The sequence below is a fragment of the Centruroides sculpturatus genome, unplaced genomic scaffold (assembly GCF_000671375.1).
Source record: "Centruroides sculpturatus isolate CEXI.00-Female unplaced genomic scaffold, Cexi_2.0 scaffold289, whole genome shotgun sequence".
NCBI lineage: Eukaryota > Metazoa > Arthropoda > Arachnida > Scorpiones > Buthidae > Centruroides > Centruroides sculpturatus.
Genome location: NW_019384529.1, coordinates 266050 through 280529, shown reverse-complemented (window position 1 = coordinate 280529; position 14480 = coordinate 266050). Strand labels below are relative to the sequence as shown.

The 14480-nt window shown below is 33.9% G+C and overlaps 1 protein-coding gene across 4 annotated transcripts in view; it reads right to left on the bottom strand.

Annotated features, from left to right (window-relative positions):
* LOC111622972 (hemicentin-1-like) overlaps positions 1-14480 on the bottom strand; it is a 69507-nt gene that overhangs the window by 33284 nt on the left and 21743 nt on the right. For all 4 annotated transcript variants that reach the window (XM_023365443.1, XM_023365444.1, XM_023365442.1 and 1 more), the window contains 8 exons: positions 11322-11551; positions 4967-5089; positions 4722-4893; positions 4369-4593; positions 4106-4287; positions 3967-4039; positions 1380-1524; positions 1169-1290 (listed from right to left, as the gene is read on the bottom strand). In XM_023365443.1, the coding sequence (XP_023221211.1) occupies positions 1169-1290; positions 1380-1524; positions 3967-4039; positions 4106-4287; positions 4369-4593; positions 4722-4893; positions 4967-5089; positions 11322-11551 (1272 nt within the window). The remainder of the gene's footprint in view (positions 1-1168; positions 1291-1379; positions 1525-3966; positions 4040-4105; positions 4288-4368; positions 4594-4721; positions 4894-4966; positions 5090-11321; positions 11552-14480) is intronic.

Genomic DNA, 14480 nt, shown 5'->3' with positions numbered 1-14480 from the left:
GCTTCAATCTTTGGCTATGTCTTGGGCTACTCAAATATTTTACGTTTTTGATACTAAATTAACATCTGAAGTATAATTTTTTATTGTTTTTATATTTTTCAATATATTTATTTTGTTTGTACAAAATAAAAAAATAATTTTTAACGATACAATAGTCTTTGTTAGGCTTAACATCGACGAAAATTCAACGCGAAGCGACACGCAACGCAGAAAAATTTTAACATTGGATACGTTCAACTATTTTTTCGTACATAAATCGGTTATCCGAAATATCAGTTATACGAACAACCCCAATCCTCAATTGATTCGGAAAATCGACGCTCTACTGTAATTGGAAGCGTTATACGATATTTTGGTTTGTAGCTTTCACCGTCTAAACCGCGTGAGGTTAGTGCTCTGTAAAGCGCATGCGCAAATGCTTATAATCTGACTGCTTTACACCGTTCAAATATTTTCACCGTGGAAGCTGTCCCGTATTCGACAATACAGCGCTTCCATTGGGAATACGCGTATACGAATTTATATTTGAATATACAATAGCAATTTTTTTTACATGTAGTATAGAAATTTGTAATAAGATACATAATGCGGTTAAATAAAATATAAATTTTAATTAATTCAAAGTACGTTCAAATATGAAAATAATCGCACAATGTGTATTTATATTTTAGTAAATAAGTGGTGCTTTCACCGCTTCCAAGGATGGCACGCCACTGTCTCCTGGATAACAGCAGTTGAGAGATGGTTGCTTCTAGCTTCATCCGTCTGGCTCGTTCTGTCACTTCAAGCACCAAAATGTCTTGTCTGTAATAAACAAATGTCTGGAAAGATTTGCAAATGCACAAGACATTCTGACTCGAACAAACCAGATTTAAAAATCGTAAAACCACATTGTCCAAAAATGTTCATGTGTCTCCTCCAAGGCAAAATGGTGCCAAATTCATTTTGCATGCTTGCAACAAATGACTAGTGTCATCTCTCAGTGAAAATGCTTGCTAAGAATTGCATAGACAACAAGTATTGCAGTATATGCAACACATTTTCTACATCCAGAAACTTTCAGAGTGGCCCTCATAAAATTTAAGTGATAAATCAGATTTTAAAATATGAATCATAATTTGTTTTTATAGTATATATTACCGGTATATATTTTATAATTTATAATTACCTTTCACATCTAAAAATGTAGAACTTGAAGAACTTCCAGCAATGTTTGTAGCATTACATGTATAATAACCTTCAGAAAGACTTGTTACTTCAGGAATAATCAATGTCAGTTCTGTAGTTTGGCTATTAACAGAGGAAAAAATATTTCATTCTAAAAGAAATAAGTACTAGTATTATTTATTTATTTTTATTTTTCACTATATAGAACTTACGGAAATTGATGTTCTTGACTGATTTGAATATTATCTTTATGCCATGTGGCACTAAAGGGGACTAATGATTCAACATAACATCTAAGAATACTTTCTTTTCCATAATATCCATAAAGATGAGATCTTGTAGTTACTTCTGGAATATCTAAAAAATAGTTTTATACATCAGATAAAATTTAATATATATGTTACAGTCAAAACCCGTTTTTAGTTAGAACGCGTTTTAACTAGTTGAAACTAGTTTCTACTGAATGTCTTTGTTAAAACCCGTTTTGTCTAGTTAAAACTAGTTTTAACTCAAATTCATTTTTGACTACAGTAAATTCTAGTTTTAACTAGACAAAACTGGTTTTGTCTAGTTAATTTACTGCTGTACAGGTTTTGATTTTAGATAAAACTAATTTTAACTTTTAACATTACTTAAAACTAATTTTAGCTACATAAATATGTTTGGGGGAAATAAATAAAGTTATGTATAGTGATTCGGCGGAAGATGCCTAACATTTTGCTTATGAAGGAAATTACAGCGCTAATTTAAGTTTAGGAGCCCTCTAATGAAAATATCATATTCTGGAGTATGTTTTTTAAATAAAAGTTTGGAGTTTATTTTAAAAAATTGTATACTGTGTTTGCAATGACGACTTTTTCACTGTCTGGCATTTTAGGCATTGTTACGGCTAACGGGAATTTTAGCCAGGTACAAGTTCAAAGTGGTGAGTCCGTACAAGGTTCAAATCTATTCTGGGGTATACGTTCGTTCTTCTTGCTTTTCGCACTTTGACCTCCTCACAACCAGTAACCAAACCAAAAAGTGACTGACCCTGCGGTTTTTCTCGTACCGCGCAGGATTACTCTTGCAACGACTTACCGCAGCTAGGGGTCTTCTGCCTTAGGGGCGTTTAGTCATAATCCCACGAACAATAGCTTTGCGCCACTGGTCACTTGACCAATCACATGTACAGTACAAAGTGTCCGTTACAAACATCTTACGTCAAGTATCCGGATGAGATGCCAAATGCTATTAGGGTAAGATAACAAATATAATTGCATAAAATTAATTTTTGAATTTCTTAACCAAATTTTATTTATTGCATATGCAGTACAAAGTACTTCATAGAAAGTATAACAGCACAGTATAAGTATTGTTTAGTTTCTGCCCGTTCTAACGTGTTCTATAGCTAGCTGAAAGCTTTTTTCAGTCCAAAAACTTTTTTGAGAATTCCTTATATAATTTCTATGCATATCCTGCAATAAAACGAGAAAACAAAAGTTTATTAAAAATAGGCATATTGGAAATCAATTAAGAAAAAATAGGCACGTTACCCCAAGAAAAATGTGGCATATTTTCCATTTGTTGGGGTAAGATGCCTAGTAGAGTCACATGCTCCAGCATGTCCGATCGGGATCGGTGGTAGCTGACAATGGAAACTTTAGAACCTTAACTACATCACACATTAATTGTTTTTAGCAATTTTTAATAAATTCCATTTTAACTTTTAGGTTAAAATTCTTCTAGAAACATTTCACAACAAAAGCTTCGTTCTTATCTAGCTTTTATTTTTCTCGGATGAAGAAAATGAAGTAACGGTAGCCAACTACAGCTTTCCGCACTCAATATTGGCCCGACGATTCATCATACAAATACACGACATATGTGACGTCACCGTTTGAAAATATCAAAAATTAGGCATCTTCCCCCGCTTACCATCTTACCCCGAATCACTCTATACGTTGCAGTTAAAACCTGTTTTTAGTTAGGATGCGTTTTAAATAGTTAAAACTAGTTTATACTGGATATCTTTGTTAAAACCCATTTTGTCTAGTTAAAACTAGAATTTACTGCTAGTCAAAAATGAATTTGAGTTAGAACTAGTTTTAACTAGACAAAACGGGTTTTAACAAAGACATTCAGTAGAAACTAGTTTCAACTAGTTAAAACGCGTTCTAACTAAAAACGGGTTTTGACTGTAACATATATAAACTGCTGTTAATCTGAAGATTTTAAGTGTTCATTGTTATATTTTTAAGCCGTGGTCAATTTATACCCTTAAAATAATATGTATAAAACAGAATATCAATTAGTCGATCTGTATATTCCTTATACACTTCTAAATCCTCTGACTGATCTGGACCTAATTTTTCAGAGTTATTCTTTAGGGTCTTGTGAAAAATATAGGCTACTATGAAATACCGATACCCCTGATTTCGTTTCCTCAACACTTTGTGATAATTTAAGTTTAATGCATTATTATTTAAGTAAATATAGTATAACAACCCACCCATAGTCCACAAATTAAATTCTTAGAGACAATTTCAAAGAGTATAGGGTCTTCTGGATTTGGCAGCTTTGCCAAAATAATGCTGTTGATTTGGGTTGGTATAAAATAACCAAACTTTTAATGTCCTTTTGATTTTAATGTTTGCCTAGGAAATGCCAAGCATAGCTGCTAGTATTAAACATTGTAAAATATAAATTAATATCATTAACTAAATAATTTTGAAAATAGAAAGTAATGCTCAAAATATTAGAAAACAGTAAAGAGAATTTCCATAAAACAGTAAATTTAAACTAATTTCAAAATATTACCAGGTAACTGAGAGCTAATAGGAACAGCTGTCATTCTTTGAAAAGAATAATTTCTTTCATCATGTCCTAAAACCTGTATAAAAATTATTATTATTATGCTTATATTCAAAAATTGTTATGGAATTTTACTCTTTCCTACCTTTAAGTAAAAGTATTCATCTGGAGGAATAAAGGTAGCAGTAAATAAAGTAGATGTGCCAGGTAATTTTTCTAATAATGCTTCTCTTAAAATATTTCCTTTCAAGTCAACCAGCTGAATTTTTGTAAGTCGTCCCGGTTCTAATAAATCTGTTGCATTCAGGAGTAGATACGTAGGAGCACCTACAAAAAAAAAAAAGAAAAAAATGTTACAAATTTCTTACAAGCCAAACTATTAATTAAAATTCAAAAATGGTCAATAACCTTTTAAAGGTCTATGATATGTTTCTTCTAAATTTGTAGTTGGTTCTCTAGAATAACCATGCTGAAAGTCCAATCCACTTAATCCCGTTGCTCGTATAGAATGACGGCTATCACTTTTTAATTTTAACAGCCATTGTCCAGGGATTGGATCTTTTACATTCACAATTAGAACATTATTTAAATTTAACAGATCATTTAAACCGTTAAATTCATCTACAATTTCTCCTGAAATATAAAAATTTGATACATTTTTTTCATTGTTTTTACTAGACAAATGAAAGAATGGAACTATATAACAACAATGATAGAAAATTTATACACAAATGCATTAGAAATTACAATAAGTATATAACCTTTTGGATTAATAAGTATCACGCTTGGATTATCACCAGCTACGGACAGTGTAAATTCTCTTAAATTTGAATCAACATCCAAATTAAATTCTGTCTCATTTCCTTCGTCTTGATCCACAGCTAAAAGATTTACTTTGCGCGCCTGAAGAGAGACTTGAACAAAATTTAAAACCTGTCGACATATAAAATAGCATTATGACGTGTAAAATTTATTATTTTAGAATAAACATCTTTTTGAAACATGCCTCATCCACATCAGATTTCTTCAGATGGAATACTTGACCCGAACTGGATAATGCAATACGTTCGTAAGCTTGAAATCCTGGATGAGTTTGATCTCCACAATCTCCTGTCATTACAAACACCACCTAATATACAACTAATTTGATTAGTTTGTATTATAAACTTAAAATTAATATAGAGTAGAAGCTCGTTAATTATGTTATCTTGTCTGTTATCTGGAATTGTCATGTAGTAGGCTATGTTAAAGTTTGGTTTATTTATTTACGGCAATGCGACATGTGGGCAATCTGCCGTAAACAAATAAATCGTATGGTGGACTTTCTGTGGAAAACTGACCTCTATTTAGATCTTACAAATGTGAAGAAATCCCAGAAAACTACGTGGCCAGCCTACTGGATGATTGCAAACCCGTAACTACCAGTGTTCAGTGGTTTTATCTACTGGCCCTGGTGGGTTGGTATGCTACAGACTTTTTGGCACACTACGTGACAATTCCGTGACTTTATGCAATGTAATGTGTTCATTAATGTTTTTATAGGTTTTCCAATGATCTTAACACATTATAGTCACGCACTGTATCATTGTACGAAGCATACAACAGCGTTTACTGATACAAAATATAATATAGTAGAACATGTTACAATGTTTACATCATACGAGATCTAACTGTTAAAAACATTGCTGTAAATTTTTCTTACATTCGGTAGATATTAAAGAAGAATGTCTAATGCCTTGCCGAAATTTACGAAAATGTAAACAAAAATCCGGTGATCAGACACCACTCTGATCCCTAAGATCTGTAAATAGTGTTAAAACCTGTCAATACATAATATGTATTTTTCTATTTTTGACTCTTTCCTCTCTATAGGTATAAGGAGGTTCTTTATGGTACCCAATCGTAGTTTCGGTCAGCCAAGCGGTGACGAAGGGAACCAGGGGACCAACATATCTGGGACAGATCCACGAAAAAGTCCTGCAAAAAGTTATTTGGTGACCACACTTCTGGCATGTCTTTATATTATATAAACATTAAGTATTTTGGAAAAAGGATATTCTTCCTCATTCAGTTAAACAGAAATGCGGTCAGTGCTAGGCGGTTTTATGCATTTTGGCCACTGGTCACTGGTGGGCCTTTTAAAATGCGAACGCAATTTAGGCCTAAATAGAACAGATTTTCAACAAATCCCTAAAAGCCGTTTCACACTTTGTGAGAATGGTAAAGAGAAAACGATGCTTGCTCATTACTAGTGACATACAGTACTTCCATTCTCTTTTAGAGAGAAAAGTCAATACAAGAGCAAAATTATTTTGTATGAATCAAAATTTAATATGAAATTTTTGTATGAATTTGTACATTTTAAGTTAAACATATCCGAATAGATATTATCTGTATAGGCCTATACAGCATATACAGTAAAACTTGCGTAAATGGTAGCGAATATTTTTTCCGTTTTGAACAGGTTTTTCTTTTAAACAGAAAATCGCACCGTTCTGAATAATTTTTCCCATTTAGGCAGATTTCCGCGTTTTATTCAGGTTCCGGTTTGGACAGATTTTATTGTACGTATATTTATATACAGTAGGCTATAAATTCGGGATCATCTTTATTAATTTCTTTCGTAAGGTTAAAATAGTTTTCGTTCTCTCTTCTCGAATTAATTAACCGCACATACTCTAATTTTCTAAGAATTTTACGACTCGGGTTTCACTTTCGCTATGCTTTCAAAACTTAATTTTATAAACTGCAAGTACCAAAAGCGCATTCTCTCGTTCTTTTCCTGTAAACATTCATACTTCACGAGAATAATAAAAAAGAGCAGAGGGACATTCTCTTCTCTTTTCTATTATTATTCTCGAAAAATTAGGAGAAAGTAGGGTAATGCGTGCTCCTAAGAAAAAACTAAAATAATACACTCAAATTTACACAAACATCAAAATTTTGTTAGTAAAATATAAGTTTGAAGTGTTTTTCACAATTTGGTTTTATTTACTTTATATGAAAGTTATTTTAAAAACTTTTATTAACTAATTTCCAATGCTATCCATTGAGCGTCATTAGGTCTACCCTTCGTCGCCATACTGGATTTCGATGCTTTTTTGTTGGCCTGACATCATATTATAAATTAAACAAAAAGCAGGAATGGGGAGTTAAATATATGTAGTTTATACACATAATAATTAAAACTAACAATTTAAAATAAAGATGTACAGTACTTATCCTCAGTTGAAATTTGCATCGTTAAGTTTAAATATTATCGTTTTACATTTTTTTTTTAAGTTTTCGGCTCTGGCCATCCTGTGGGCACTAAGGTTTTCTATATCCATTCATGGGATCCACCAGATCCACAATGGGGTCCGACATATCCGGGATAGACTTCCCATGATAGTCAGTGATTCTCCTCTAGTTGACCCCCTTTTCATAGTGTCTACGATTGTGTATGTTTTAAAATAACAAAAACTTTGTACGAGTATTATATAAAATTTAAAATCAGTAAAAATATTTTATTTTATTATTAAAATTATTCTTTTTTAAGGCGTGGCGTGGCATTATTTGTGACGTAAAACGCATCATAAAAGCAAGACGTGAACGTTGTTTTAGAGAGGAGAGTGTTCTCCGCACATTTTATCATCAAACAAATAAACTAATTTTTAAAATTTAGCCATCGATTTGCAGTAAGACACGTGACAGGGAAAAGGTCTATAGACTGTCCTTATAACCCTAAAAAATAAATAAATAAAATAATAAGATTGCTTAAAACACAGGAGGGGGGTCGCTCGTGTTTCAAAGTAAAAAAATATATATATACAGAAATAAGCCATAATAATTAATTATCGTATCATCAGTTCTTTATTTTAGGTAAATGCCTAAATATATATATTTTTAAATCAATAATTATTATACAAAACTTTATTAAAAGCAAAACAAAAAAATAGTAAAGATGTGTATTGATTGCGTCACACAGTTATTGATTGTTACAGTGTTCTTTTGAAATTTCTGTAAATGGAATTGAATTCTTTGACTTCTCGAATATTAAAAAAAAAAAAAAAAAAAAAAAAAAACGAAAGTTTTGATGAAAATTTAGAAGACGTAACGACTATTTGTTACGATGAAATTTAAGAAACGTGTCATAACAAATATTTGAAAGTCAAAAATAAAATATTCGATTACCCAATCAAGATTGGAATTTCAAATCAAAATAAAAAATAAAAGATGGATGCAATCATCGTAAGAAGAAATGAACTGTAACGAGAACGAAATCAAATATGTAATATGTTACTAAATACATGGTTGTTTGTACAGTACAGATCTTGGAGCCATCTCCCTTATGTTAACGATGAAAACTCTAATAATAATAATAATAATGGAAACTTCTAATTTAAAATAATGTTTATATCTTAATATTTTTATCGTTTTACACAGTGATTAAGCCTCTAGCAGGCCCTAGACAAAATTTAAATTGGGGTCCCCCATTTAAATACGTTGCTTCTAAAAGAAATCTGGTTTTACAGGCATCACCTCCTCTAAGACTCGCTCCTGGATCTTATTTTCGAGATGAAAAAAGACAATTTATAAAAGTTTTAAATTGCGATACGGAGCTAATTCGAAAGTTATGTTATTTATTGTATACAAATGTCACTTTTTGTGTGATTTTCCCTTCGTTTACCTGTTACGTAAGCGTGGAATACTTTCTACTTTACACTTATACGGATATTTATACTGCAGAAAAGTTGACTTTTAACGTAGGGATCGGATTGATAGGATAAGGTAACGTAGTATCAATACATGGGGATCTGCCTCCGAGGAGGACTTTCTATAGGTAAATGGTACCTATTTAGGTGTTATACATGTGGAGAAAACAAGGAAAACACGCGGCCTATCTGTTGACAAGGCTCGAACCCGCGACCAAATAAATTTGTAAATTCTTGATTATTAATTTAATAGTAGTAAAATTTAATTTAATAATTTTTAACCGTTTTTAAAACGAGCTTAAGAATATAACTTGATAAACTGACTTTTGGGCCACCCAAAAGTTAGTTTTGATTGTTGTTTTATATATATACTGTAATTAATTAATAATAAAGCAATTGTTTATTTTATTATTAAGACGACATTTTTCTGTTAGAAATTTTTGAATTTTAGTTACTCTACTGAAAATAATTCTAAAAAAAATTTAGAATTAAACTACTAAACTGCCAGTTGGTCGCGGGTACTTACCTCCAGGACTGTCGAAAAGCCAGAGATGTTTTCCTCGGGAATAGAGGAAATTTACGGGCGAGTAGTGGTTTTTATCCCTATAAAAATAAATTAATTTTATACAAGCTCTCATCAAGAGTTTTTTTATAGGACCCCTAGCGAGAGGTTTGCACCTCGCTAACGGATTGCCACATGAAGTCTTCTAGGTTTTCTTCACGTGTCTAACACCTAAATTTCTCATAGAAATTTCCTTCTGGAGGTATTCTTCTCGATAGATCTGTGTTGCTTTAACTTGTTACACAGTTTGTTTTGTGACGGAATCATTTTTTCATTAACATTCAACGAACTACAGAAAGTCGTATCCCATGTGACTAGTTTATAGAACCTTATATTATCGGGTCATACGCACTTTTTTCTAAACACGATCAAGTTATCTATGATGAAACATTGTTGTTTATATATTCAACAGTTTGTGTCAAACTCGACGCACGAGACATCACGATAACACTATTTTTGGAATTATTAGAGCAAATAAAACTTCGTTATAGTGTATAATGAGTAACCAATAAATCAGACTAAAGGTTCTACTGTACTGTACCGCGTCTTCCTATTCTTAAGCATGCATTTCGATGAACAACGCTCTCGACAGAGGAACGTAACTGTCTCACATATAACAAAATTTAAAACAGCTAAATTATGTACATTGCCCTTATCAACAAGGCTCTTCAAGTATCCCCGTAACTAAAAGTCACAAGAGGTCAAGTCTAATAATCGTGGGGGTTACGCTATTGGAAGTGATCGACTAATCACTCTTTCATTCGCGAAGGGTTGACTTTGCACGTTGATGCCGATATGAAGAGGTGCTCTATCTTGCTTAAAGATTGTGATATCCAAATAAATTTCGTTGCTGAAGCGTGGGGATGAGAAAGTTTAGAAGAACGTCTCCAATCCTAATGGCATTGACAAAACACATCACGGGTTCAGATGTAGTGTTTTCTTCTAAAAGCTGTAGTCCGATAATAAAGGATGCCACAACACACCATTCAAATAAAAAGGACTTTATCGGTCCATACAATTTTCCATGGCGATTACTATCCGAGTTATGAATTACATGGCAAATGACTTCTGCTGAGCATAATCACCAGGAAGCAAATCGTGATTAAGATACCTTGCAATATTTGCCACAAAATTTTACGCACTGTACGGCACGCGTACTACAGTTACCTTGCAAATTCATCATTTACTATTCCACTAAAATGGCTTCAACTTTCTCCAAATTGCAGCGACATCAGCGCCAAATTCTCCTGTATAGCGAAATTTTGGAACTAAACTTTATATTTGCGAAATCAAAATCCCATGGTGAGGAAAGGGTGCAAACCAAATTTGGTTGCAATTAATCCAATAGTTCTTTCTACACAGAGCTCTACACATCATCTGCTTAATTATAACCTTCATATTATAAAGTATCAATACTTACTCCTATATATAGATGTATATATAAGTATATACAGTACCTAACTACTTTCATACTGTATAGGGCTCAATGGGCGGATGGTCAAGTTAAGTTCTGTGCTGTTGATTGCTGGTGTGGCGCACCAGCAATCTAGGGTCCCCGACATGGCATAAAATTTAAATTTTTACTAAAATAATGAGCTTATGAAAAATTAGTTTGGGCCCCAGGTAATTGCCTTTTTGCCCATAAGATAACACGCCACTGAACCCCAGGTAATTGCCTTTTTGCCCATAAGATAACACGCCACTGAACCCCAGGATTCTTTTATGAGCGTTCTGATCCCAAATACGTCGGGCCCAACTGTGGGCCTGCTTGAAGCCACGATGAACATTGATAAAAGGTCCATATATGTGTTTTCTATTGATCCTTCCACCCTGTAGACACTAAGAGGGCCTAAATATGTATATGCAGGAGACTTCCTAGGATAATATAATATAGTTGAACCTCCAATAACGGCCACCTCCCAACAGCGACTGTTCTTTCAGGAATTTTTTAAAACAAAAATGCTTTACAAAATAAAAAAAAGGCCTTTGTTTGGAGGTTATATTCTCGTCTGTCGCCATTGTTTACAAGATTTGACAGTATATATAAACATATCGCCCCAGACACAGCAAATATTCAAATAAAATTTAAAGATAAACAGACTTGCCTGGCTTTCTTTCTTTTGCATTAATTTCAAAACATCTTCTAACAGGTTGTAATCTTTAGATCTTGCATCAGTAAACACGTAGATGTAGGAATTTGGAAGAGACACTTCTAAAGCTAACTTGACGGCACCAACACTCATTTCTGGACAGTCTCCACCTCCCTGAACATAAAGATCTTTCAATTGTTGATGAAATATATCAGGATCTGTTGTTACTGTAACAGGACCAATATCTATTAACGAAAAAAAAAGGTTTAGATTATTGGGTTAAATTTGAAATTAATTGTTTTGGGTTTAAAAAAATATAAGATAATCAATGTATGTGTAGGTGTGCGTGTGTGCGTGTGTGTGTGGGTGTTGGCGTCTATTTTGCTTAATATCTCAGGATGGGGTAAATATTATGGAACGAAATTTGGCATGGTGGCTTGTATGTTAGGGGCATTGATGCTATTAAATTTTGGTAGGAAAGAGGTTGGGGAGATAGATAGGGAGTCATATACCTCGAGAGGGGTAGGACGTAATGAAGATTTTGTTATTAATATTTACACTCTTTTATAAAATTCACCCCTACCCTCAAAATTAAGCCTTTTCCAATTTATAGTAATTAAAAATAATCTGAAAATGTTTATAACAAAATATGATACAAATGGCGCCACACACAATTTTATTTTTGCTTCTAATATATAATCGAGACGGGTTGATAATAATAATAATAATAATAATCAGCGCAGAGCCCAAACGGTTAGGAGTTAAAAGTTGAAATTTGGTACACAGTTAGGGTACATCACGAAAACGCACACTAAGAAGGGATTTTTCGAAATTCCTCCCCACGGGGGAGAGGGGCAGGATTAAGGCTTAATACTTCCATCAACAATGGAAGTGTTAAATAACAATGGAAGTTTTAAGTAACAATGGAATTGTTAAGAGAAAGCGACGTGCAAGACGCAGATGCAGTTTTTTTTCGTTTTTGCGGGAAGTCGAACATATTTTTAGACACATTTAAAAATTCTCTAATTAGTCCGGAAACAGGAGGACCCAATTCTTGCATTTTGTGAAAACGGGTAAGGTTGACTATAACGTAATAATCTTAATCTTCACTATCGTTACTTTTGCCCGAGCAACGCCGGGCCTACCTGCTAGTAATAATATAAACGTTTTTTTAAATAAAAACTCATAACAGTCGGAAAGTTACGCAACTCTCGTTGCTAGATTTTTCTTTCTCTAGTTGATAGGCTGTCCTTAAGAGTTCTGTTTCTATAATAGCTTCTTCCTTTAACTATTAAACAAGTAGTCTGCTCTTGAATCTGACTCGTGAGTAGAAGTTTTTTAATATTCTATTCTTTAGCTGTTGTTTATTTCCCTGTATAAAACTTCCTATTTTCTGTATCTATTATACACCATTTGGAATTCTGAGTTCTCACTTTCTCCTTTACCCATTTAGCTGAGATTTAGACTAAAAAATGCCCATACTTGCTAACCAGAACAATAAAAATTTGAATGATCCGGGAAGTAATGATGGCAGATATACTTCGTCCAGAGAATTTCTTAGAAGATATCATTCCATGCGACGTTAGTACCTATTGTAAGACAGTATAACTTCAGGCACTGACACAGTTAGTCCAGATTTCTTCACTAGTTTGGGAGTTTGGAGTGTATGCTCAGCCCATTTGATTTAAGAAAATGAAGACTACTGCGCCGCCATATCACAGCTGCTTTTAAGGTAATACTGGACGGTTGAAAAATAAAAGGTACAAAATTATTTGTTACTTAGCTACTTTTTTTAACTCTCCGCCCTGTGGGCACTAAGAGGGCCTTTTTTAGCAACCCTATTATGGGTTCGGCCAGGCCCACAATGGGGCGGCCGGGTGGTGAGGGATGGGGCCCGATATATCCGGACGGACCACCCCCCGAAAAATTCCTGGGGATATTTCGACCCGTTCGGATTCGAACCCAGGTCCAGAGTTGTAGGTTGCCATCTTGACCTCTCGGCCATCCGGCCATGTTACTTAGCTACTGTCACTGGATACCAAACAACGAGAATATCCCAGGAGGTTTGGTTTATTACGTTACAGCAATGCGGCACATGGGCAATCTTCCGAGGGGAATGACTCCTGGGAGATCTTTTATGGAAAACTGGCTCCTACTTAGGTGCTACAAACGTGGAGAAAAACGGAAAACTTCAGTTGTCCAGCCCGCAATCCCACGAGCAACTACCAGTGTTCAATGGTTTTATCCACTCGACCATTGGGTTCCTCCCAAGAGAACTTTCAATGGAAAACTGGCCCCTATTTAGGAGCTAGTTTTCAATTGATTTTAGATATTACACACGTGAGGAAAATCTGGAAAACTTCACGTGGCCAGCCCGTTTATGAACCCGCGACCAACTGCTAGCGTTCAGTGGTTAACGTTCTGATGAACCTAAATTAGAGAATAAAATTTGACAAAAATACAAGAAATATATTAAAATCTTCTTGATATACAAGAAATATAATAAAATTAATGCTTTATATGTAAGGCTAGGCTAAATAGCCCTACTGATGCTCGGGCATTACAGGTGAAAAAACCAGAAAAACACGTGGCCAACTCGTTGGTCTGATGCAAACCAAGACAAGCTATCAGTGTTCAGTGGTTTTCTCCATTCGACTACTGGCGGACCCATAAGAAATAACCAAGGCAAAACAAAAAATATTTGTCATGAGTAGGATGTTTAAGATAGGAAATCGCTCGAGGTGACACGGGTTCGAGTCCAGACCGAGTCGAAATTTTTATGAGGAGTTAACCTGAACACGTCGGGTTCCTCACCGACTGTCCTCCTTTATTATGGGCATGGCCGAGCCCATGATAGACATGGAAGAGATCTTGCGCACGCAGAGCGGAGGAATTAAAATCAAATAAAAAATAATTATTATGTAATTATAGGCTAATGAATAGGACTCGTTGTTTTGGCCTATATACTAGGTTATTTATATTTTCTGCATTATTTGTTTATTTACTACATAATCCGATAAATTGTATTGAACGTCAAACTAAAGCTTATGCATGACACAAACTCAAATATCAATAATAAATTTAAGGTCACAAATATTTATTCAGGGCTGCAGAGTTGAGTTTTATTATTTACTTTCAAGAAAGAGAACGAATTAATCATAGAAGTTGGTTTTA